The following is a 26,443-nucleotide window of genomic DNA, read 5'->3' as shown; positions in this document are numbered from 1 at the left end:
GTTCTGACAGTTAGCCTGAAGGTTTCTGAGGAAACCCAGAGGGTTTCCTTTTCCTAATTTGCAAAAAGCCCTCATATGTCTCAGCTATAGCTGTTAGAAACCTGAGTAATTTGTTCCTAGAATCATGTAAGGAAAGCAACTCATCGATAGAGTGAATAGTTCCATTTTTAACCAAGAGTTTAAGTCTCTAGAAATACATGTTATTTCTGTGTTATGCAAGAAAGTGGGGTTCCTTTTAAGAATAAAAGCAATCAAAATTTTCATAATAGCAGCAACAGTAAGGGAAATTTTAGTAGTAGTAGTCATGGGAACCATGGTATATATTTGGTCTCTCTGTACATCTTTGCAAAGTTTAGGTTTACGCCATTTACTTCTAAAAATCTACCTTGTTATGGGAACAACATTTTGTGTGTGTTTTTATGTTTGGTCTGTTCTTTGCTCCCACTCCCATATTCTACCCTGGTATTATTGTGCATTGAGCAGAAAATGCCTAATATAGCATGAATCTCCATCAGAGCTGCTCAGTGAATGCTGTCTTAGTCAATGGACTACATGACACAGAACCCCCTCACTGCTCAGGTGTGTCACATGGGCTGATATCTAAGCATCCGTATTTATGAGTGAGGCTGGAGCTACTTTCAAGTTTTATAACCTTACACAAATGTTTCCAATATCCTCCTACCATCACTTGCTTCATCCTTCAAGTGATCTCGTTGCTACATGAAAACAAATGAGGAGAAATAAATGGTTGTACTTTACATTTTCATGATGGCTAGCTGAAGTTTGAAGGGAAAAGGTGTTGCTGTTTAATAGAACTGAATTCACTCCTGTGCACCTTCTCTGTTCTAATGAAGTGTGAAAGTGCACATTTACATAATGCTTATGTCATGCACTGGCATTCATAAAAACAGTAGGCTTTCAAAGTGTCAAGGCTGTGATCAGGAGCAACAAGAACATTTTAAGTTGTGCAGTGAGACTATTTTAAAAATAAAATGAATTGCAATGTAAAAAGAGAAATTTGTGTGAATGAGAGCATGATTATGAAAATCATTTGCAAACTGTAAAGTACTGTGCAAATAGAAATATATTATTATTCACAAGCTTAAAGGACATGTAAGGATGGTAATCAAGGGCATATAATTTGCTCATTACCGTACTGACGATTTATAGGCAATTGGTGTCCTTACAGTTCAGTTAGACAGAGAAGACCTGAAGAATTAAAAAGACCAACAATACTGGGGTTGAGATAAAGGCCTTCTAAGGTCAGTGTGAAGGTTGGAAGACTGAGAGTTTGACCGAATTTAAGATCACAGAGTCGTTCTGAAGACTCTCATCCTCCATCCTCCCCGTGCCTACTCCCCCCAAAAGCAGAGTGAATATATTAAAAAGTAGCAAATCATCATCTTAGAATTCTAGATTTTTAGGCTAGAAGAAGTCTTAAAGATGATCTAAGGATGCAGTATTCCCCAGAGTCATTTCTAACAGATTAGCTTCACAAATTTTCATGTGAAAAGAGGGATTCTGTGATCCAGAGTGTGGAAAATCTGCACACTATACTCCCACTACTGGATTACCCATAGTAAACTAAGCATGCGGTTAGGGCACCAACAAAGAAGGGTATCAATAGAAAAAAAATTGTTTCTGAAAAAATGTTATCTTTTAAATTAGTATCAAAATAATCATCATGCTGACAATAAAAATTCTGTTTAGTTCTTTAATAATTTGTTAATTTTTTGTTTGTTTGTTTAGCATTCCAAAGGAGGAGGGCAGCGCACACTCAAATCTTTCAGGAAGTATCTATCTATCTGGCCCTCTAGGAGGTCACGGCCACTAGCATATTAAGGGCTTTGAAGAGAGCTGCAATTAAGCAAGCATTTCACTTAGCTTAAAGCAGTGTTTCTTAAAACCACTTTTGACCATCCTCCCCACCCCACCTCCAGGGCAGGGTGGTAAATCCTAGCTCAGCACTGGAGACCTAATTTATACTTTCTGGAGAGCACTGATCTAATCTCTCACTTTAAAGATGTAAGGGAGGCTCCTTGAGGAGACAACAAGTAAGTGGCAAAGATGGAATTTGAACCAAGGACTTCTGATTTTGCCTATTAGAATGTAACTTTGCTTGAAGACTCATACTTTTAACGTCCTAGTTATTTTTAAGATTTCCTAAATAGCACAAAGAAAAACTGAGAATAACCTAAGCAGGAACAGGCATTTCCAAAGAACTTCCAAAATAAAACACAGGTATCATTTTCCCCGTTTGGGCTAAGAGTAATCAGAGTCTCTTGCATTAATAGCCTCTTTTAACAACAGGAGGGAAAAAAAAGCATGAATACAAAGTGGGAAGTAATGTTTTTTTAGCTTGGAAAGTGTAATTTGGAATATTAAAATTATGCTGACCCATGATTCCAAATGCAACCTTTTTGTTCATATGCACATTTTAAATATTTCTCTAAATTTTGTCCTATAACCTTCTGTTGTGTTGTCTGTAATTTATTTATTTACTTTTTATTGGAGTATAGTTGATTTATATTGTTGTGTTAGTTTCAGGTGTATAGTAAAGTGAATCAGTTATACGTATAAATATACACACTTTTTTTAAGGTTCTTTTCCCATAGAGGCCATATAGGCATCCCTAGTTGATTTATATTGTTGTGTTAGTTTCAGGTGTATAGTAAGTGAATCAGTTATACGTATAAATATAAACACTTTTTTTTAGATTCTTTTCCCATATAGGCCATTACAGAGCACAGAGTAGAGTTCCCTGTGCTACACAGTAGGTCCTTATTAGTTATCTATTTTATATATAGTAGTGTGTATGTGTCAATCGTGTTCTCCCAATTTATCTCCTCCTTCTTTCCCCCCTGGTAACTATAAGTTTGTTTTCTACATCTGTGACTTCATTTCTGTTTCGTAAATACATTGTACCATTTTTTTAGATTCCACACATAAGCGATATCATGATAGCTGTCTTTCTCAGTCTGACTTAACTTCACTCAGTATGACGATCTCTAGGTCCATCCATGTTGCTGCAAATGGAATTATTTTGTTCTTTTTTATGGCTGAGTGATATTCCATTGTACGTGTATGTACCACTTCTTTATCCACTCCTCTGTTGATGGACATTTAGGTTGCTTTGATGTCTTGGCTATTGTAAATAATGCAGCGACGAACATTGGGGTGCATGTATCTTTTGGAATTATGCTTTTCACAAGATACGTGCCCAAGAGTGGGACTGCTGGATAATATGGCAACTCTACTTTTAGTTTTTTGAGGAACCTCCATACTATTTTCCATAGTGGCTGTACCAATTTACATTCCCACCAACAGTGTAGGAGGGTTCCCTTTTCTTCACACTGTCACTAGCATTTATTGTTTGTAGATTTTTTGATGTTGGCCATTCTGACTGGTGGGAGGTGATACCTCACTGCAGTTTAGATTTGCATTTGTCTGATCATTAGTGATGTTGAGCATCTTTTCATGTGTGTTTTGTTCATGTGTATGTCTTTTCTGGAGAAATGTCTATTTAGATCTTCTGCTCATTTTTTGATTCAGTTGTTTGTTTTTTTGACAAGCTGTATGAGTTATTTGTATATTTTGGAGATTAATCCCTTGTCAGTTGCTTCATTTGCAACTATCTTCTCCCATTCTGTAGGCTGTCTTTTCATTTTGTTTATGGTTTCCTTTGCTGTGCAAAAGCTGTTAAGTTTAATTAGGTTCCATTTGTTTATTTTCACTTTTATTTTCATTACCCTAGGAGGTGGATCAAAAAAGATATTGCTGCAATTTATGTCAGAGAGTGTTCTTCCTGTTTTCCTCTAAGAGTTTTATGCCATCCAGCTTTATATTTAGGTCTTTAATACATTTTATTTTTGTGAATGGTGTCAGAGAGTGTTCTAATTTCATTCTCTCACACGTTGCTGTCCAGTTTTCCCAGCACCAGTTACTGAAGAGACTGTCTTTTCTCCACGGTATATTCTTGCATCCTTTGTCATAGATTAGTTGACCATAGGTATGTGGGTTTACCTCTGCACTCTTTATCCTGTTCCATTGATCTATATTTCTGTTTTTGGTGTTAGTACCATACTGTTTTGATGACTGTAGCTTTGTAGTATAGTCCAAAGTCAGGGAGCCTGTTCCTTTGGCTCCGTTTTTCTTTCTCAAGATTGCTTTGGCTATTCAGGGTCTTTTGTGTCTCATACAAACTTTAAGTATTTTTTTTTTTTTTTGCAGTACGCGGGCCTCTCACTGTTGTGGCCTCTCCCGTTGCGGAGCACAGGCTCCGGACGTGCAGGCTCAGTGGCCATGGCTCACGGGCCCAGCCACTCCACGGCATGTGGGATCTTCCCGGACCGGGGCACAAACCTGTGTCCCCTGCATCGGCAGGCAGACTCTCAACCACTGCGCCACCAGGGAAGCCCCAAACTTTAAGATTTTTTTGTTCTAATTCTGTGAAAAATGCCACTGGTAATTTGATAGGTATTGCATAGAATCTGTAGATTGCTTTGGGTAGTATAGTCATTTTGACAATATTGATTCTTCCAATCCAAAAACATGACTTATCTTTCCATCTGTTTGTGTTATCTTAGATTTCTTTCATCAACATCTTATAGTTTTCTTTTTTATAAATTTATTTATTTATTTATTTTTGGCGGCATTGGGTCTTTGTTGCTGTGTGCAGGCTTTCTCTAGTTGCAGCGAGCAGGGGCTACTCTTTGTTGCAGTGCGCAGGCTTCTCATTGTGGTGGCTTCTCTTGTTGCAGAGCATGGGCTCTAGGGGCGTGGGTTTCAGTAGTTGTGGCACGTGGGCTCAGTAGTTGTGGCTCGCAGGCTCTAGAGCACAGGCTCAATAGTTGTGGCGCGTGGGCATAGTTGCTCCATGGCATGTGGGATCTTCCCGGACCAGGGATTGAATCCGTGTGCCCTGAACTGGCAGGCGGATTCTCAACCACTGTGACACTGGGGAAGTCCCAACATCTTATAGTTTTCTGAGAAGAGGTCTTTTGCCTTCTTTGTTGGGTTTATTCCTAGGTATTTTATTTTTTTCATGTGATGGTAAATGGAATTGTTTCCTTAATTTCTCTTTCTGATCTTTCATTGTTAGTGTATAGGAATGCAACAGATTTCTGTGCATTTATTTTGTATCAAGCAACTTTACCAAATTCATTGATGAGTTCTAGTAGTTTTCTGTTAACATGTTTAGGATTTTCTATGTATAGTATCGTGTTATCTGCAAACAGTGACAGTTTTACTACTTCTTTCCCAATTTGGATTCCTTTTAATTCTTTTTCTTCTCTGACAGCCGTGGCTAGAACTTCCAAAACTATGTTGAATAAAAGTGGCGAGAGTGGACATTCTTGTCCTGTTCCTGATCTTACAGGAAATGCTTTCAGATTTTTACCATTGAGCATGATGTTAGCTATGGGTTTGTCATATATGGCCTTTATTTTGTTGAGGTAGGGTCCCTCTAGGCCCACTTTCTGGAGAGTTTTTATCATAAATGTGTGTTGAACTTTGTTAAAAGCTTTTTCTCCATCTATTGAGATGATCATATGGTTTTTATCCTTCAATTTGTTAATGTGGTGTATCACATTGATTGATTTGCATATGTTGAAGAATCCTTGCATCCCTAGGATAAATCCCACTTGATCAGGGTGTATGATCCTTTTACTGTGTTGTTGGATTTCATCTGCTAGTATTCTGTTGCGGATTTTTGCATGTATGTTCATCAGTGTTATTGGCCTGTAATTTTCTTTTTTGTGGTATTCTTGTCTGATTTTGGTATCAGGGTGATTGTGGCCTTGTAAAATGAGTGTGGGAGTGTTCCTTGCTCAGAAATTTTTGGAAGAGTTTCAGAAGGATAGTTGTTACCTCTTCTCTAGATTTCTGATAGAATTTGCCTGTGAAGCTGTCTGGTCCTGGACTTTTGTTTGTTGGGTGTTTTTTAATCATAGTTTCAATTTCAGTGCTTGTGATTGGTCTGTTTATAGTTTCTGTTTCTTCCTGTTTCAGTCTTGGAAGGTTGTACCTTTCTAAGAATTTGTCCATTTTTTCTGGGTTGTCCATCTTATTGGCATATAGTTGCTTGTAGTAGTCTCTTATGATCGCCACTGGTGGGCGGAGCTGGATCTTGTCCCCCTGGTGGGCAGGGCCTTGTCTGGGGGTGTGTTTAGCTGGCTGCTGTGTGCTCAGGAAGACTTTAAATAGCCTGTCTGCTGATGGGTGGGGCTGTGTTCCTGGCCTTTTGGTTGTTCTGCCTGAGGTGTCCCAGAACTGGAACCTATGGGCTGTTGGGAGGGTCCAGGTCTCGGTGAGAAAACGGCAGCCTCCTGGAGGGCTCACGCCAATGAGTACTCACCAGAACTGCCACCACCAGTGTCTTTGTGCCCACAGTGAGCCACATCCATCCCCCACCTCTGCAGGAGACCCTCCAATACCTGCAGGTAGGTCTGTCCCAGGTTCTTATGAAGCCATTGCATTTTTTCCCTGGGTCCTAATGAACATGAGGTGTTGTGTGTGGCTTCCTAGAGGAGAGTTTCTTTTCCCCCCAGTCCTGTGGAATTCCTGCAAACCCCATTGGCCTTCAAAGCCAGATTCTCTGGGGGCTCCTCTTCCCATTGTCAGACTCCCAGGGTGGCAAGCCTGGCGTGGGGCTCTGAACTTTCACTCCTGTGGGAGAACTTCTGTGGTATAATTATTTCCCAGTTTGTGGCTTGCCCACCTGGCTGTATGGGATTTGATTTTGTCATGACTGCACCCCTCCTACCATCTCATTGTGGTTTCTTGTCTTTGGATGTAGGATAACTTTTCTGGTAGGTTGCAGCATTTTTTTTGTCGATGGTTGTTCAGCAGTTAGTTATGATTTTGGTGTTTTCGTAAGAAGTGAGCTCACGTCCTTCTATTTCGCCATCTTGTCTCCACCTCCTCTGTTTTTTGAATTTAGCTAAAAGCCTGTGTGAATCCCATCAAATAATATGGTAGTCTCTGGCACTCTGTTCCAAGCAGATTGGAAGTTTTTAAGTATGCTCAGTGAGTTAGTTAATATATGAGAAGGGAACAGAGATTAGCTATGTGGGAACACAGTGAGAGACACTGGTAGGAGATGAGAGATACTATGTGGCCAGAAGCATCTGTCAAGGCTTTGTGAGTAGGTGAAACTGGCTTTGGTTGTTTCAAAGCATAATGAGGAAATAAGTGATTCAAGACCTTCCTTGTTAACAGTTTAATGATGTCTGGATAAATGAAAATGACAGCTTTATTCATCCAATCAGCAATTACTGACTTGAGTGCCTACTATGAGAAAGGCAGTATTCCAGATGCTAAGGAAAGACCAATGAAAGAGGCAGATGCCTTCCCCACTCTCTTAGATTTTGCTTTCCACAAGGAGTAGACGTACAATCAATGGATCAATCAGCAAACAATCAAAAAGATAAAGAATCTCAAAATAGAATACTTAAGTATATTCTGTAATAGAAAGTGGCTGGATAAATACCTAAGATTTAGTATCAGGGAAGGTCTCTCATGCAGGTCTGGATGTGAAAGATAATTATAAGCTAATCTTGGAAAGACTCAGAGGAAAAGCATTCTAGGTAGAGGAAACAGGAAGTTCAAAAATCTGGAGGTGGGAACCTGAGGCTGGAGTCATCTAAGGTAAATCAAATCCCATCATTCCTTCTCTTCAAGCCCTCCAAAGGTTTTGCAGCTCCCCTAGAATAAAAGTGAGAATACTTAGTCTACACAAAGCTAAGAATCCAAGGACCAAAGGCTCTATAAAAGCTGGTCTATTCTACAACTTTCCCGCCTAGTTAACCACATTCCAGCCTCAGGTTCCCATATTAGACTGAAAATCCTTGAGGGCAGGGGTATGTGTCCTAGCATAGATTCTGGCATGATTCTGGGTACTGCAAGTGAAACTGGGTCTAGGTGTAAAGGTGGATGGGGACACTCTTGCTAGAATCTATCAGAGGCAGAGATGCCCCCTCTGGGTCAGGCAGAGACCCCCCATCCCTGTCACATCATACAGTGACCATGAAAGGTGGGGACAACCCTGAGAAAGAAGAGAGCATCTCACTGTGGGCTTACAAGTGGAGGCAGCTAAAGCTGATTTAATCAGGCAGGGAGAAGAGGAGGTTCTGGACAGTTGCAAGGAAGGGGGTTTGTATCTTGACCATTTTCTGGAGGTGGGACTACATTTCCCTTATAGCGAAATCTACTTTACAACAGTCTTGTTTTGAGAATAAGCCACAAGCAACATCCCTAAAGTTATAAGCTACAAGTTTCCCTACAGTCTTATTCTATCTTTCCTGTGTAGAGTGGAGAGTATCTCTAAAATACTTTAGCCAATTCATGCTATCTTGAATACTCCAAATTTCACAAATGGGAGCTCATTTCCAGTTTCATTATGCTAATTAACTTGGCACTGCTTTCATCAGGCAACTCGCTTCTAACAATCATTATGCTAATTGAAATATGGATAGTTTAAAATACTTGTACAAACCTCTGGCCTTTCTCACTAAATGAGAACTGACCTCCTGTGGGGTGTGAAATTCTGATTAGGGTCACTGAGTGCCCCTGAAAAGTAGTTTAACCCATCACACATACATTTAATATCATAACGTCTATTTATATCTATACTAAAGGTATTTTAAATTAAATTACAGGGGGAGTCAAGATGGTGGAGGAGTAAGAGGACGTAAAGTTCAACTCTCCCCACAAATGCATTAAGAATACATCTACAGGGCTTCCCTGGTGGCGCAGTGGTTGAGAGACCACCTGCCGATGCAGGGGATGCGGGTTCGTGCCCCGGTCTGGGAAGATCCCACATGCCGCGGAGCGGCTGGGCCCGTGAGCCATGGCCGCTGAGCCTGCGCGTCCGGAGCCTGTGCTCTGCAACGGGAGAGGCCACAACAGTGGAATACATCTACAAATGGAACACTACAAATGAACACTAGCAGAGGACCTCAGACAACTAAGAGGACCAGAAAGATCCCCACATAACAGAGTAGGATAAAAGAAAGAAGAAGGGAAAAGGAAGAGGAGAAGTGGGACAGGACCTGCACCCCTGGGGGGGAGCTGAAGGACAGGAGAATTTCCCATGTCCAGGGAAGGCCCCTTACTGGTGGGGAGATCAGCTGGGACAGAGGGGAGCTTTGGGGGCTTGAAAGAGAGCGCAGCAACTGGCCTGAGGCAGGCTGGACAGAGTGAGACCTACACAGATGATCCATGCCACAGCCCTGCACGCCCCAGCCTGAGACGTGTGTCCACTGGTGTATACAGGGGCAGGGTGCTAGAATGTTGGATTTGGAGAGCAGACCTGTGGAAAGGACTGCTGTTGGCTGTGAGAAGACAGTCTGAGGGGATGGGAACGAGGAGCTCCACAATGGAGAACGCTCATGAAGCAAGCCCAGATCGCCATAGAAGCGAAGTGCCGTTGTTGAGTGATGTGCAAAGGGCAGGCCACCTATGCAGCCTCTCTCCCCATGCACCAGCACCTGCCTCCCCAGGCACTAGGAAGGGCTCCCGCTGGGGCAGGCTCTCACGCCCCTGGCTGCCGCCTACTCCACCCCCTCCTGCCAGGGTAGGCGTGTGTGCTCCGGGGCAGCTTCAGGAGCAGATGCCTGTGGGTGGCTGACACACAGAGGTGGGGCTGAAACCATAGCTGAGCCCCAGGGGCCGTGAGAGATGGGAGAAGAGCTGAAATCTCTCCTCACAGCTGCACAAACTGTGGATTTACACCCTGCGACTGGCTTTGTAAACTCAGAACCTGCAGAACATCTGATCTGACAATGAGTGCTCCCACAGCCAAGATGGGTCAAGCTTTAGCAGCTGTGGACTTTGTGGGCAGGTACATGTGGGGGTTGGGCAAGGCCAGAGTCTGAGATGCTTCCATAGTGCCCATAGCCTGTCCAGATCCATGATTACTGCAATCTTGGGACCTGACTTCAGTGGATCTGTGCTGGTGGCTTGGTGAAAACAATGCCTGAGAGACACCAGGGCCAACTGCTGGCATACCTATGGTTAAGGTGGGACTGACAGCAGTGCCAATAACAGTGTAATCTGGGTGCTCCCACAACAGGTGCAAGGTGACAAAACAGAGCACACCTACAGGTGAACAGCTCCAGAGGAGGAATAGTCGGTGGCTTCACTCTCGGTGGGAATGCTCCAGTCCTGTCTACATCACACCACAGATCAGAAACGCAGCCAAGAGACAGATCTGGGGGCCTCTATTCCAACAACTAGGGAGCAGACGCTGAGCCAAACAGAGCGGTGGCAACCACAGAGCAAAGGGGAGCCCCCACTAAATATGCAGGGCAGGCTCTGGTCGCCACAACACCAGTCACACCTCCTGTAGCAAGGGGATAACTACCAGCATACACTGAGCAAAGAGGTGTCAGACATCTATAATAAAAACAGCTCTCACATCAAAACATATTAAACCAATGCAGGCTACGCAAGGACATTCCCACATAAAAATAGCCCTCCAAGACAGTCTGAGCATCTGGTACCTGGAGGAAGAACCCCCAGAGCATTTAGCCTTGACACCCAGTGGGGCGTGAGTGCAGGAGTTCTGCAAGGCTGGGGGAAACAGAAACTCCACTCCTGGAAGGCATACAAGATCCCACATGCACTGGGGCCCAGTACAAAGCAGTACCTCCATAGGAACCTGGGATAGACCTACCTAGGGGTCTTGGAGGGTCTTCTGGGGAGGCCAGGTCAGCTGTAGCTCACTGTGGGAGCACCAGTAGCAGAGGTCCCAGGTAATACTGATCAGCATGAGCTCTCTGGGAAGTCCCCATTATGCCACAAAGACCTGGCTTCACCCAATGGCCTGCAGGCTCCAGTGCTGTAAATCCTCAGGCCAAACAACCAACAAGATAGGAATACAGCCCCACCCATCAGAAGACAGGCTGACTAAAGACGTACTGAGCTCACAGCCACCTCAAAACACAGCCCTTGACACGGCTCTGCCCACCAGAGGGACAAGTGCCAGCTCTACCCACCTGAGGGCAGGCACCAGTCCCCTCCCACCAGGATGGCTACATAAGCCCCTGGACCAGCCTCACCCACCAGGGGGCAGACACCAGAAGCAAGAGGAACTATGATCCTGCAGCCTGTGGGAAGGAGACCACATACACAAACAGTTAGACAAATGAGATGACACAGAAATATGTTGCAAACAAAGGAACAAGAGAAGAACCCACAAGAACAACTAAATGAAGAGGAGATAGGCAATCTCCCTGAAAAAAGTATTCAGAGTAATGATAGTAAATGATCCAAAACCTCAGAAGAAGAATGGAGGTATAGACCAAGAAGATGCAAAAAATTTTCAACAGAGATAGAAGATTTAAAGAACAAAGAAAAAAACAAACAGATGAACAACATAATAACTGAAATGAAAAATATACTAGAAGGAATTAATAGCAGAATAACTGAGGCAGAAGAACAGATAAGTGAGCTGGAAGACAGAGTGGTGGAAATCAATGCCACAGAACAGAATAAAGAAAAAAAAAAAAGGGGACTTCCCTCATGGTGTAGTGGTTAAGAATCCACCTGCCAATGCAGGGAACACGGGTTCGAGCCCTGGTCTGGGAAGATCCCACATGCCACAGAGCAACTAAGCCCGTGCACCACAACTACTGAGCCTGTGCTCTAGAGCCTGTGAGCCACAACTACTGAGCCTGCATGCCTAGAGCCCATGCTCTGCAACAAGAGAAGCCACGACAATGAGAAGCCCGTGCACTGCGACGAACAGTAGCCCCCACTCTCTGCAACTAGAGAAAGGTCGCACAGAGCAACGAAGACCCAATGCAGCCAAAAATAAATAAATAAATAAATTTATTTATTTATTTAAAAGAAGAAAAAAGAATGAAAAGCAATGATGAAAGTTACAGAGACCTCTGGGACAATGTTAAATGCACCAACATTCACAGAAGAAGAAAAAGGGAAAGGGCCTGAGAAAATATTTGAAGGTATTATAGCTGAAAATTTCCCCAACACAGGAAAGGAAACAGTCACCCAAGTCCAGGAAATGCAGGGTACAGGATCCTGATACAGGATAAACCCAAGGAGGAACACACCGAGACACATAGTAATCAAACTAACAAAAATTAAATACAAAGAAAAATTATTAAAAGCAACAAGGGAAAACAACAAATAACATAAAAAGGAATCCTCATAAGGCTATCAGCTGATTTTTCATCAGAAACTCTGCAGGCCAAAAGGGAGTGGCATTATATATTTACAATTATGAAAGGGAAATACCTACAACCAAGAATATTCTACCCAGCAAGGCTCTTGTTCAGAATCAATGGAGAAATCCAAAGCATTACAGACAAGCAAAAGCTAAAAGGATACACAGAAATCTGTTGCATTCCTATACATTAACAATAAAAGATCAGAAAGAGAAATTAAGGAAACAATTCCATTTACCATCACACCCTAAAGAATAAAATACCTAGGAATAAACTTAACTAAGGAGGCAAAAGACCTGTACTCAATAAACTATAAGATGCTGATGAAAGAAATCAAAGATGACACAAACAGATGGAAAGATATACCATGTTCTTGGACTGGAAGAATCAATATTGTCAAAATGACTATACTACCCAAGGCAATCTAGAGATTCAATGAAATCCTTATCAAACTATCAATGGCATTTTTTACAGAAGTAGAACAAAAAAAATCTTAAAATTTGTATGACACAAAAGACTTTGAATAGCCAAAGCAATCTTGAGAAAGAAAAATGGAGCTGGAGGAATCAGCCTCCCTGGCTTCAGACTATGCTATCAATACAAAGCTACAAGTCATCAAAACAGTATGGTACTGGCACAAAAAGAGAAATAGAGAAACCCAGGCAGCTATGGTCAATCTACAACAAAGGAAGCAAGACTATACAATGGAGAAAAGACAGTCTCTTCAGTAACTGGTGCTGGGGAAACTGGACAGCTATATGTAAAAGAATAAAATAGAACATTCTTTAACACCATATACAAAAATAAATTCAAAATTGATTAAAGACCCAAATATAAGACTGTATACTATAAAACTCTTAGAGGAAAACATAGGAAGAACACTCTCTGACATAAATTGCAGCAATATCTTTTCTGATCTGTCTCCTAGAGTAATGGAAATAAAAACAAATATAAGCAAATGGGACCCAATTAAACTCAAAAGCTTTTGCACAGCAAAGGAAACCATAAACAAAATGAAAAGACAGTCCACACAATGGGAGAAAATATTTGCAAATGATGCAACTGACAAGGGATTTATCTACAAAATATGTAAACAGCTCATGCAACTCAATATAAAAAAAAACCCAATCGAAAAATGTGCAGAAGACCTAAATACATGTTTCTTCAAAGAAGAAAAGATGCTCAACATCACTAATTATTAGCAAATCAAAACTACAATGAGATATGACCTCACACCAGTCAGAATGGCCATCATCAAAAGTCTACTAACAATAAATGCTGGAGAGGATGTGGAGAAAAAGGGAACCCTCCTACACTGTTGGTGGGAATGTAAATTGCTAAAGCCACTATGGAAAGCAATATGGAGGTTCCTTAAAAAACCAATAGTGCTACCATATGATCCAGCAATCCCAGTCCTGAGCATATATCTGGAGAAAATGATGGTTCAAAATGATACACGCACCCCAGTGTGCGTTGCAGCACTATTTCCAATAGCCAAGATGTGGAAGCAACCTAAATGTCCATAAACAGATGAATGATTAAAGAAGATGATGTACATATATACAACAGAATATTACTCAGCCATTAAAGAGAATGAAATAATACCAGTTGCAGCAACATGGATGGACCTGGAGATTATCATACTAAGTGAAGTAAGACAGAGAAAGACAAATATCATATGACACGGCTTATATGTGGAATCTAAAAAAATGATACAAATGAACTTATTTACAAAACAGAAACAGACTCACAGACTTAGGAAACAAACCTATGGTTACCAAAGGGGAAAAGTGGGGGGGGGGCAGGGCTAAATTGGGGGTTTGGGATTGACATATACACACTATTATATTCAAAATAGGTAACAAACAAGGACCTACTGTATAGCACAGGGAACTCTGCTCAATATTCTGTAATAACCTAAATGGAAAAGAATTTGAAAAAAGAATAGATACATGTATATGTATAAGTGAATCATTTTGCTGTACACCTGAAACTAACACAACATTTTTAATCAACTAAACTCCAATATAAAATAAAAATTAAAAAACTTACAAATAAAAAACAAAAATGCCTTATTCACTACAGATATTTCCTGAAAGTTATTGTTTAATAGTAATAATGATAATAGTAGTAGTAGTAGTAGTAATGATAATAATAGTAATAATAATACCTTGTATTTGTAAGGTTAAGTCATGTTCTAGCATATTTAATTTGGAGGACTGACTTTAGAAGTTAAAGCACATACTGAAGACTCCATTACCATTATTAATCTTTCAACAACAAACAAATCTCTAAATGTGTATTGAGATGAAAGAAAACTGATGATCAAGAAATGGAACAGCACTCTGCAAACAGGAAGAGTCTTTTGGGAATTTTCTATTCAGCAGGGCTTTGACTGTTACCTATAAAGTAAAATAGTTAGCCTGACAAGACATCTGTATATAGACTGAACTTTTGTTAATTCCTTTGGTTTCAATCAAAACCTTTCAAATTTTAATCTCCATAATTACTCAACACAAAGCTAACTGAACTTTGCTCTCTCAGTGATTTAAGGATTTTTCAGTAGTAATTCTGACTCCCTGATTTTTGCTTTGCCACTTAATTCCTCAATAAGACTGTACTCCATGTTGTTTTATATTTAACAATACTCTTTTTCATAAACTGTTTTACTGGGTGAGTTTGAAGCACCCTTGCCAGGGGAGTGTTACTGTCTTCATTTAAGAATGACGTCACTGAGACCAAAATGCAGACACACTATCCAGTTTCAAGTGTGAACATTGGAGGTTTTCAAAAAATATGTGTGGTAGAATTTTTTTTGGTAACAATGTCTATGGTGCCCCTCTCTGTATCCAAGCCTTTTGGTAGTGAATTCCTACATTAACTCTGGGCTTGGTCACATGACTTGCGTTTGACCTATGGGACAATAGCAAATGAGTCATAAACAGAATTCAAAAAATGCTGGTCATTTGGGCATCCTCTCTTGCTGTTCTCTGAATTCTGAGACTTCCATGGGAATAAGCCTGCTAGAGGGTCAGGAATACATGGCTCATTGGTGTCCATCACTCAACTATCAGACAACTAACACCCAGAAGCAGAACTGTGAAGATGCCCAGGAGCTATGCCCAGATGCTCAAGCAAGTCCAGTCAATATCAGAAGAACCATTCACCTGAGGTCAACCCAAATTCCAACCCACAGAATAATGAACTAAATATATGTTTGTCACTAAGTTAGGGATGGTCTGTACTGCAGCAAAAGATAGCAGATGCCACATAAGAGAATAATGTCCAGATGGCTGACCTGGAGGGAAACAGTTTAGTATGGCTTGAACTTACTTAGACTGTTGGTAAGAATATGCGGATGCATGCTCGTTGGATGTGTCCACTGCTATCTGCTGCTGCTGACCACTTGTGTCCTGGGATGAAGGTGCCACTGTCTGGGGAGAGGTATCAGCAACAACACCCTATGGAGGCAATAAGAACACAAAAGTCTTATTGGCTTTAGCAAAAGGGCTTCTTGCAGATGGACTGTAGGGCATACCCATCTTCCGTATGGCTTGAGCAGAGCTGCACTCAGCTATATAAAGCCACAGCAAGAACCCAAAGAAAAACCACAGAGTACATTTGGATAAGGGCTGAGGAATCTACCTCAATGTGTCGCCAAGAAGCCTTGCCATCAGAAGACCCTGTAGCAGTCAAATGATGAGGAAAGCATTTTGCCCATAGTTAGAACTTTTAAATCATGGTTGCATACAGCCACACTAAATAATGATTCCTTAATCAAAAAATTCACGCAGAATTCCTATAAAAACGTGTATATTTGAGCATTTTCCTGGGAATAAAGTAGTCTACCCTGTCTCTATGATCTGGCAAAACAATGGACTTTGACCTTCATAAAAATCTACATCCAAGTTTGGAATTCTTTTAAAGGACACTGTTAAGCAGGGTCTCCCTTAAGCAATTTGATTTGTTTTATTTATTTATTTTCATTTTCCTTGATGTGAACTGGAATTCATTTAGAAGTTTCAGAAAAAGAAAGAAAGAAACAAGCATCCTTAATTTTGATTTGCTCCTCCCCTTACCATTTGAATGGCTTTTGCCAACAAGAATGGATTTCTTGAGTTGGTCATCATTCAGAATGTGTTTGGTTCCGAGAGAGGTTTGGTAGTTAGTAGTCCTAAGGAGGGAATCTATCTGAATACATTCTCCTGGTTTTACTTATATTATAGCCTTGGGCTTCTGCAGGGATATAGGTTTTTGGTCAACTCCCTATCCCTAACAAAAGCTCCCTGAAATTGTTCCTCAGAATCTGAAAATTCTCCCTTTATGAATTCAATCTTTTTTTTTTTTCCTAATATACTATTTGATGTTATGCATTTTGATGAACCTCCCACCCACACTGATTTGTGTGGATACTGGTGAATTTTCAATGCGTGTTTTTACATAGAAAATGAATCAGTGCTTTCCTTTATAAGCACAAATTCAAGGCAATATATCAGGGTATACTTATATAATTCTTAGTGAAATATTTCTTTTTAAATCCCAGATTTAACTATAATTAGACTGTTCCCACTAAGCAACACCGTCAAATGTGTCTCCTTATTTTATAGTCCTCAAATAGCTCAGATTCTGTAGATAAGCACACACATTTGGTCCAGAGATAGAGAAATGCGGATATGTGGCAGAGATTTATGCTTAAAGTCACCTACAATGTCTAGATTCATAATTTTCTTATGGCCTAGATGGGTTTTGATAGCTAAATATAGCAAAGAACATACATTTTAATCACATATTCTTGAAATTCTGAAAAGCCAGTTAAAACTTCTTTAATACTGAAACATTCCTTGGGAACCATAGGTCTGGAACACATAAAAGATTTAAAAATTGGACCTCCTTGGTTTCCTAAGTGACAGGACACTGTCCTCTTAAATGTCTGTGCTTCCCAAACCCTGGTACGAGCAAATATTTGTCACACACTAAAAACAAGCAAACAAACAAACATTTCAAAAGATCTAATTTGGTCTGTAAAGATCTCACCCAATCTCTGTGGCTCCAGAGGTTGGAAGAGTCATGGTGGTCTCCCACAATGAGTGGTACCAACATGAGTTGGTTGGCCAACTCATGGAGTAGCAATGGCGTGAACTCCAGAGGAGTCCCAACTGATGGAAGAAATGCACTGTGACCATAATGGCAAATGTGCATCAGGAGAAGGGGAAGGGGGGGGGGGCAAGAAACAATAATGGTTAGAACCAGAGAGAAGTATACACCTCTAAGTGTCTTACCACCATCCGCAGAGCCCTATGCCCCACTCCTTTCCTATGTATCTTGCTGGCTCTGTCCAGTAAAATAATGTGTAGAGGAAATGGATTCAGCCCTTCAGAGAAGGAAGGGACAAAGCTTCTAGTAAGGAAAATACGACTTTATCTTTCACAGTATCCACAGGAATATGAGTGGTAGAAGTTTTTCTCTCTTGTCTGTAGGATGCCACAGTCCTGTCAAGGTTCACTGGCAAGAGCAGTGGTTCTTCATCTTTGGTACACATTAGAATCACCTAGCATCTTTTAAAAATCCTGGTATCCAGTCCACACCCTAGACCCCATCAGACTCTCTGGCAATAGGACCTAGGCATCACAATTTTTTAAAGTATTAAGTTTTAAAATAATTTTGATATGCAGAAAAGTTTGACAACCAGTTCTCTAATCCAGTCCCTCTCAACTTTTAATGTGCACCTTGATCCTTAAGGGATCGTGTTAAAATGCAAACTCTGATTCAGTAGATCTGGGTGAGGTCTGAAAATCTGCATTGCTAACAGGCTCTCAGGTGATACTGATAACGCTGGTCTAGGGACCACTACTGGAGAAACAAGGCATCAGAGAACTAGCTCATTCAAATAGCTGCACATGTTTGCCTTCCTCTTTCTGAGTGTTTGTGGCTAACATTTGATGAGGTAGTTATTTGATCTCTGATCTTTTCTCTAAACATAAAAATGGCACTCCTCTCAGACCGGGATACCGAATTTTGCTTATGTCATATGCAAAGCAAAACACAGGTATGTTCAAGTAAAGTACGTACTTTCACAGAGTGAGTTTGCAACTTCAAATTTTCAAGTAGCACAAAAATCACAAGTAAGGATTTTGGGGGTTATGGTGGACCCCAGTGCATGTGGCTGAGATTTATCTGCCCTAACCTTGTTCTGTAAGAAGAGACAGACTTACTTCAATGGAAACAGCTGTCGGAGGCACAGGCGTGTACTGGGGAATGTAGGTCCCTTGCATAGGAGCGGCGGCAGTCATATACTAGAGGGAATCAAAGAAAAATGCAGGTGAACTTGGGCGTGCAACCAATGAGAAAAGTGATATCACACAAGACTGCTTTCGATGTGTGGCCCCCCCAACCAATGCATGATGAAACTTAAACTTTACTTTGACCAAAAATATTGCAGTTCCTATCAGCATAGAATAGTCATCGCTTACTGATTCAGTACCAACAGCAGCCCACCTCCCCGATGTCAGTAAAAGTTAATTCACCCCATCCCCTCATTTTGTCCTTTTGAATATTCTACATCAGCTCCCAAACATTTCACTTTCACATCTAAAACACAAATGCCAGGAGGGCAGGGATGATGTCTGTTTTTTTCTCCATTTTATTGCTAGCACATAGTAGGCTCTCAACAGATTATTTGTTGAATGAATGAATCATTATATTGTGGATAATAATTTCTTTTCTAACTAACGTAAAAGAGAGGAATAATGTAAGAAATACTTATCTAGCAACAATCAGAATAGGTAAATGTTATCATTTTTGTCATTTGATCACTTTTTTATATATGAAGGAAATAGAGTGTTCCAGATAATGTTGAAGTTGCTTTTCTTCCTTCCCCCTATTCCATGTTCATTTCACTGTATTTCCTTTTCCACTCCTTTAATTCTCCAAATTTTCTTCATCCAGATGAACAATACAACAGTCCAATCATTCTTCACTACATTGTAGTAGTCAGTAAAATATGTGTTGGGGATAACATGTATTTTGGCAACGAAAAATGGAAGCCCCAGAAAAATTATATGCCCACCAGCATAAGCATGACCCATATTCCTATTTGTAATACACATACCCCCTGAAAAGTCAAAGTTCTACTCTTTGAGAATGGAATCGTCTATGAAATCAACTGTATTTCTGAGTTTCTAAACTTGAACATCACAAAATTTCAGAACCAGAACCATCTAATGAAAACAAGGTTTCTCAATACACAAAGCTTTAGAGGAACACATTTTATGGAAAACTACAAGCCCATGATTCTTTATTCTTCTAAATTTGCTGAGTTCATGTATTAAGGCCATGCATAAATATGCAAAACCTAAATTACAATGTTGTGCATTGATCGGTACTTTCAGTATCCAAGAGGCATGATAATTCTGAATCGAGGGAAATATCTGAATGGAGATTGATTCATCAGATGTTGTTGTTTACTATTCATAGAGAAATATAGCAATAAAGCAACTCTGGGATAAGTGCTTCTCCATCCTAAACTAAGCACTGTCTTACTACATCTATTTGCTAAAAACAGAGACAGGCTTAGTGAAACAACACTAAATCAAACAAACCAAACCGCTGCCTGTAATCCATGTGTTACTGCTGATAACAACTGTGTGCAATTCCTATGTGTACAAAAACAGCCTTGTAATGTGTACCAAGGGCAGTTGTTTGCAAGGATTGGGGATATTACTAACTTAGCTTCATAATTGAAAATTAGCAGAGGTTTCTGTGCCCCATCCTCTGTGTTCCCAGAGTGTTCATCACTCTTCTATTAAAATTGTACAGACTCTCATCTCTCTAAAGGCATGGACCAAGTGTTACATGTCTCTGCATCTTCCAACACTCCACACAATGCCTGGTACCTAGTAAATAATTGTTCAATGGCTGAATAAAAGGACACAAGAAGAAAGCCTTCCATTTCCAATTACAAATCTTGTATGCCTCTTAGCTGTCAATAATTCTGAGTTCTCTATAGATATCAATTTCCCCACCCCTATAAAGTGTTTGTATAACCTTTAAACAAATACTTTAGCCCCCCCCTGCTCATCATTACCCTGTGTCCTTAAGCAGACAATGATTATTCAGGTATCCAACTGCTATCAATTTTTCAAATAAGTACAGAACTCTGGAGTCACATTTCAGCAAATATTATTTCATATCTAGTACCCGTGGCAGGTGTCTGCTTTGCCAACAAAATTGCTCTAGAAAGTATATTGGAGATAACAGTTTCTTGGCCATTTCAGACAGGTCATACAGGTTTTAAACATCCCTTAATTTAGTATTCCCTACAATGTATTTTTTTAAAATGTTAGCTCAACTGAGAAAAAAGCTTTCTGTGTTCCAGAGCAATGCTGCACAATGTATCCTCTTTGCTATAGAGATAGAATTTTAAAACTCTGAGAAATCAGGTTTTACAGAAGCCTATTTAAAGGAGATTTAAAATCAGTGTTTCTAAAACTGTTTTTGGTAGCACCTACTGATTTTGCTTAAAACTAGTACTCTCAAGAATATACTTTGAAAAAGGTTTCTTTAATTGAATATCAAAAGTCCTAGTAGATCTGTAGCAAGTGGGAATGTGTTTTCACCAACAGAGTTAATGCTCTTGTGGCTCACGTTCTCCCCTTTGGTCATGGTTTTTCAAGGTGTATAATACACCAGTAAAAGGATGCTCCCTCACTGATCTGAGTATTTTCTATTCCTGAGTTAGTAATTCCAAACTTTGCAATTGTCATCAGTGAGCGTGCGTGTCCTTCCTCGACATAAGACAATGTCACTGGACACGGCTCGACCCACCCCTGCTCCATGGTCTGCATCGCTAAGGAGACCTTTCTGTGAACTAGATTTAGGGACGTGGGCTGGGGCCACACGTCGCACCGTTCACGACTTCTCATGAGAATCCACCTCAGTTTTAGACCTCTCCTGTCAAACTAGAGTTCTCAAGCAGTGTAGTTAATGAAAAGCATTTTGTGTCATTCTTAGCTAAAGCTTCTTGAAATGACTCTGAGTTATTCAAAACCCCATCTGTGTCCTGTTCAGTAAAATCAGTAAATCTTCATACCTTCTGTGGCATTCAATGAAGTTGTGCAAGTGGCCCAAACTGAACTGCTTATAGCATAAATTCTGAGTTATCTCTTCAGAACAATGCTGTGAGTTAGGCAGTATGGCTCACCCATTTTACAGACTGAGAAACTGAGATATACTGGAATAACTCCAGTTCTGTTGACACAAGATTCAGCCCACTTTTCAGTCTACTTCAGTACCCTTGAAATAAAATAACTAAGGTCCTAAGAGCTTTTATGATCATTACCATGCAGAATAATATCAACTTTTTAAAAAATAATAGACTTTAAAATTGGAGTTTCAATTAAATATAGGATAATAGTGCCTTGGTTTAAACATTTTATTGTCATTTAATTTCCATAGATTTAAAAATTTTCACTACTCAGAATACCTCATTTTCTTCTAGAAAGGCTACCCCTTGTGCTTAACTTATTTTATAATTTAATTTTATGCTACTCTTCAGAACTAATAGAGATTTTATAGTATAAATGAGATCAGCTCAGTTCAATGTGTTGTGTATGTGTATTTTTTAATTAAAAAAAAAAAAGCCCTTCTGGCTGCTCTTCTTTTTTTTGGTGTCACAGAAAATCTAATAGAGCTGGAGAATGTTGTTTCAAAATTAGGGATAGGCTTATTTTAAACAAGTCAATGCTATGGAGTTTTATACCCCGTAAGGCTATTATCTCTCGATAAACGTTTGCAATGAAACTTTTCTGTGGTAGACATATATTTTCTAGGGTAAAGCCTCAAGAAGTGACAGCCTTGTAAAATAACGCACAAGAACTTACAGGAAATGGCTACAGCTATGTGTAAGATCAACTCTCAGCTTTAGGTAATTGGTGACAAATAACTCTGAACTTTCTCTAAGCATACAGTATGATTTCCTTAAGAGCAAAGATAAACTACAGTCAGACTTAACAATGCAGGCTGTACAAACATGGTTTAGATCTCAGTGCCTAAGACTGCTTTCGTTTCATCCAGCTAATAAATGACAAAAACCTAAAGAAGGACCTGTGATATAAAAAAAATCTGCCCTTTGAGTTGATAAATTTCTGTGAATTACTTATTGAAACCAAAACAAGAATGGATTTCTATCCTTTAGGCTAATTTATTTTACTGGTTTTTCTCAAAAGCTAGAAAATGTCTTCCATAATTCTTTCATGAGTACACATTATTTTGCATTGTGGGGGGATATAATGGCTGATGGGACCCATATTACAATAAGATGATGTAGATAAAATGGATAAATCCATATAATATTTTCCCGTTGGTGGCAGCTTAAAGTTGTGATATTCATGGATAAGTTTTCTTTTTTGGTAAACAATTCAATGATTTTTACATATTCTGAAAGCACTGGATTTTCACATAGAAGTATGTAGGAGACGCAAATAGCCATTTTCAAACCCACAGAATAAATTCCAGACGCCATCACTTCTTCCAAGAAGTCTAGACACTGCATCACCAAGACAGTTACATGAAGAGAGAAAAAAAAATGGTGAAGTTGGAGAGGAATTGTGTTTTTGTCTATTTAATTTAGAACAAACTGTTTCTGTTACTGTGGACTCATTGATTATTTCTGAAGAAACAGAAAGTGAAAACTCCAAATTTTTAGCTCCTGATTTACTTTCTCTTCCCCCACCAAAGCAAAACAAATAAAAAACGTTTTATATATTTCCCTTGAGCAAACTTTTCCTTTTATTTATCTGTAGAGCAAAGGAGTGGCAAGGAAATCCCCACATTTCAATTCTTGGAATTTCGTAAAATAAAATAATTGATCAAACTTGTTCATTTGGAGTTATTGTTATACTACGTAGGTTTTAAATTGGTGCGTCTAGTCCTTGCTATAACATTCAAAAATCGGTTTAACAAATTTCAGCAAGAGTAGTTGTCCAGGTCCTATCAAACCCAGAAAGTCACTGAGAAGGATATAGGAAAGGAAGTTGAGCAGAGAAAGCAGAAATTGTGCTGGATGATGTTAATAGCATGCAGTGTGGATTACTATGAGTTCCATCTAATACAAAGTTTCCTTTCATAAAGGAAGCTTGTGGGTATAGGGAACAACCTGAATTATGATTCATCAGTATCTGGTAAGCGGCTCAGGAGGAGGCCACAGAGTTACCTTAGGTAGAGGTATTCTGGGGTTTTGAGGATTATATTTCTTGGATTTGCAAAATTCTGTCATCTCAGAGCTAGGGAGAGGTTGGTGTACTTGGGGTGGCAAATTAGTATCATTTCACATGTTTACATTGGCTAAGTAGTAACAGCTGCCTGGAGTATAATTCTAAGAATGCCTTCTAAGTCTTCATGTCACTCAGTGGATGAGAGACCATCCATAGAGAAGAATAGAGCTGAAGAGGGTCTCGTTGAAAGGAAAGAGTGCCCCCACTAGGGCACTAGGGCTGAACTTCTACTTGGACCTCTACTGCTCAGTTCTTCCTATATTCTTCCACTCCTGCCAATGAAATGCTGGAGAGTAGGTGGGTACCCCCATAACAGTAATAGTGTAGGCTTTCATTATGTTTTATGTTAGTGCTAATTTATAGCCTATTTACTTTTTAAGGTACTAATGCAGAAATATCAAAGTAGACATCTGTGAGTGATGAAATAATTATCCCTAAAGTGTAGGTAGATGTGAATATAGATAGCAGCATAGACTTCACCTACTAGAGTAAAAGCACCTGAAAAGGGAAGAAGACCAGTTAGTAGGCTTGATAGAAACGGGAGCCCAGAATTTTTAGGAGTATGTAGCCTATGTTATCTTATACAGCTCACCAGAATAGTGCTAAACATAGCTCAGAGAGGTGTGCATTAAACTGTTAAACAAAAAATACAGATTGTCGTCATTGTATTCGGGGTTGAGGCCTATTTGTTGCTGAGGAAAGAGAGGAACAGCAAAGAGAGGAACAAAGAAGAATCTTGGAGGTTGATCTTAGACTGGAAATTTACAAAACCTCACCCACTGCAATATAGGGAGAAGTTGTCATTCCCACGGGATCACAGTCTATGGAAGCCTTCAACTGTGCAGAAAAAGCAATTTTCACGAATGTATGGGAAAAAACCAAAGCCCATTAAGTTTGAGCATGTGCACAGATCACGTGGTAGCAATAAAAATAAAAGATAATACTATGGAAATTTAGCTGATTAAGAATCTATGTCTAGGGCTTCCCTGGTGGTGCAGTGCTTAAGAATCTGCCTACCAATGCAAGGGACACAGGTTCGTGCCCTGGCCCAGGAAGATCCCACATGCCGTGGAGCAACTAAGCCCGTGTGCCACAACTACTGAGCCTGAGCCCTAGAGCCCGCAAGCCACAACTACTGAGCACACGTGCCACAGCTACTGAAGCCTACACACCTAGAGCCCGTGCTCTGCAGCAAGAGAAGCCACGACAATGAGAAGCCCGTGCACTGCAACAAAGAGTAGCCCCCACTCACCGCAACTAGAGAAAGCCTGCACACAGCAACGAAGACCCAACACAGCCAATAAATAATAATAATAATAAAAAAAGAAACTATGTCTTAAAATTTGAACTTGAAACAACTCCATATAGATATCATGAATTCCTTCCTACCCTCTCCTCAATTTTTCTGTGATGGGTGACATGAAATACAGAGAAAGATAAGAGAGATTCCATGAACCACAAAGACCACTCAGGAGATAAAAGTAAGACCACTCAGGAGATAAAAGTAAGTCAGATAAAACTAGGAATTAGAATGGAGGCAACTATGAAAGCATATTCACAGTGGAGTAGCAGGAATTAAAGACTCCTTGGGCTTAGTAGAGAGGGGAGGTAAGTCGAAAAGATAGTAAAAGAATATTATGAGTAAAATTATGTCAATACATTTGACAACTTAGATAAAATACACAAATTTGCTGAACAGCAAAATTTAGTAAAATGGATGCAAAAAGAGATAAAAAATCTGCATAGGGCTTCCTTGGTGGCACAGTGGTTGAGAGCTCGCCTGCCGATGCAGGGGACACGGGTTCGTGCCCTGGTCCGGGAAGATCCCACGTGCCGCAAAGTGGCTGGGCCTGTGAGCCATGGCTGCTGAGCCCGCGCATCCGGAGCCTGTGCTCCGCAACAGGAGAGGCCATGACAGTGAGAGGCCTGCGTACTGCAAAAAAAAAAAAAAAAAAAAAAAAAAAAAATCTGCATAGTCTATATTTACTAAAAAAAATAAATTCAGAATCCAAAACCTTCCCAAAATAAAATCTTCAGCTTCAACTGGCTTCTCTGGTGAATTTTCCAAACATTTAAGGAGTAAATAATAGCAATCTTGTATACATTCTTCCAGAGAGTACTAAAGAAGGAACACTTCTCAACTCATCTTATGAAGTAGCATATTCTTTATATCAAAATTTGAAAGGGACATTACGAGAAGAGAAAACTACAAAAACTACAGCCCAATGTCTTTCATGAATATTTATAAAAGCTTCCTAAATAGTGTAGGAAATAAAATTTATCAACTCAGTGAGATATATATATATATATAATATATATATATAATAATATATATAAATATATAATAATATATATAATATATATAATGTTCAAGTAGAATTTATTTCAGGATTGCAAGGTAGGTTTAATATTTGAAAGTCAATCAACAAAATTCACCATAAAGAAAATTATATGATCATTGTAATGACTTAAAATAACTTTTATAAAATCTAACGTCTGCATATGAGGAAATGTCTTGGCACACTAGGAGTAGATGGAAACTAGGAATAGAAGTCTGTAAACAAAAAATTTACAGCTAACCTCACAGTTAATGGTGACACAGTGAATGCTTTCTATTTGAATTTTGGAATAAGATAAAGATGTTCAGTATCATCTCTTCTAACATTGTTTAGAGATTCTAGGCAGTGCACTAAGACAAGAAAAAGAAATGGAAGGCATAAAGAGAAAAGATCACCAGAAGTGAGAAATTAAGGAAACTGAGAGGTGACGGTGCTCTACTGTAAAATTCCAATAATTAGCAACATTCAGTAAAACTGTATTGAGCCCCTAGTATGTGCCAAATACTAAGTACACATAAACTACAGTCTTAAAGCATGGGTTAGGCAATAGGACCTGATAGAGCCCAGAAAAAACAGATTTCATTACCAACCCACTGGATGTCCTGGGTAGTTCCTTTCTCCTTTATTGTCTGACATATATAAAGCT

The 26,443-nt window shown here is 39.8% G+C and overlaps 1 protein-coding gene across 8 annotated transcripts in view; it reads right to left on the bottom strand.

Annotated features, from left to right (window-relative positions):
- Window positions 1-26,443, bottom strand: part of RBMS3 (RNA binding motif single stranded interacting protein 3) — a 716,964-nt gene that overhangs the window by 9,136 nt on the left and 681,385 nt on the right. For 4 of the 8 annotated variants that reach the window (XM_030764120.2, XM_089918953.1, XM_089918952.1 and 1 more), the window contains 2 exons: window positions 18,401-18,481; window positions 15,522-15,649 (listed from right to left, as the gene is read on the bottom strand). In XM_030764120.2, coding sequence (XP_030619980.1) covers window positions 15,522-15,649; window positions 18,401-18,481 — 209 coding nt within the window. Of the gene's footprint in view, window positions 1-15,517; window positions 15,650-18,400; window positions 18,482-26,443 lie in introns of those variants that run through there. The other 4 variants (XM_030764126.2, XM_030764121.2, XM_022553835.3 and 1 more) reach the window with 1 other exon arrangement.

The sequence above is a fragment of the Delphinapterus leucas genome, chromosome 10 (genome assembly GCF_059928025.1).
Source record: "Delphinapterus leucas isolate spDelLeu-1000000601 "Yukka" chromosome 10, BTC_Dleu_Yukka2, whole genome shotgun sequence".
Classification (NCBI taxonomy): Eukaryota; Metazoa; Chordata; class Mammalia; order Artiodactyla; family Monodontidae; genus Delphinapterus; species Delphinapterus leucas.
This window is presented reverse-complemented; position numbering and strand designations above follow the sequence as displayed.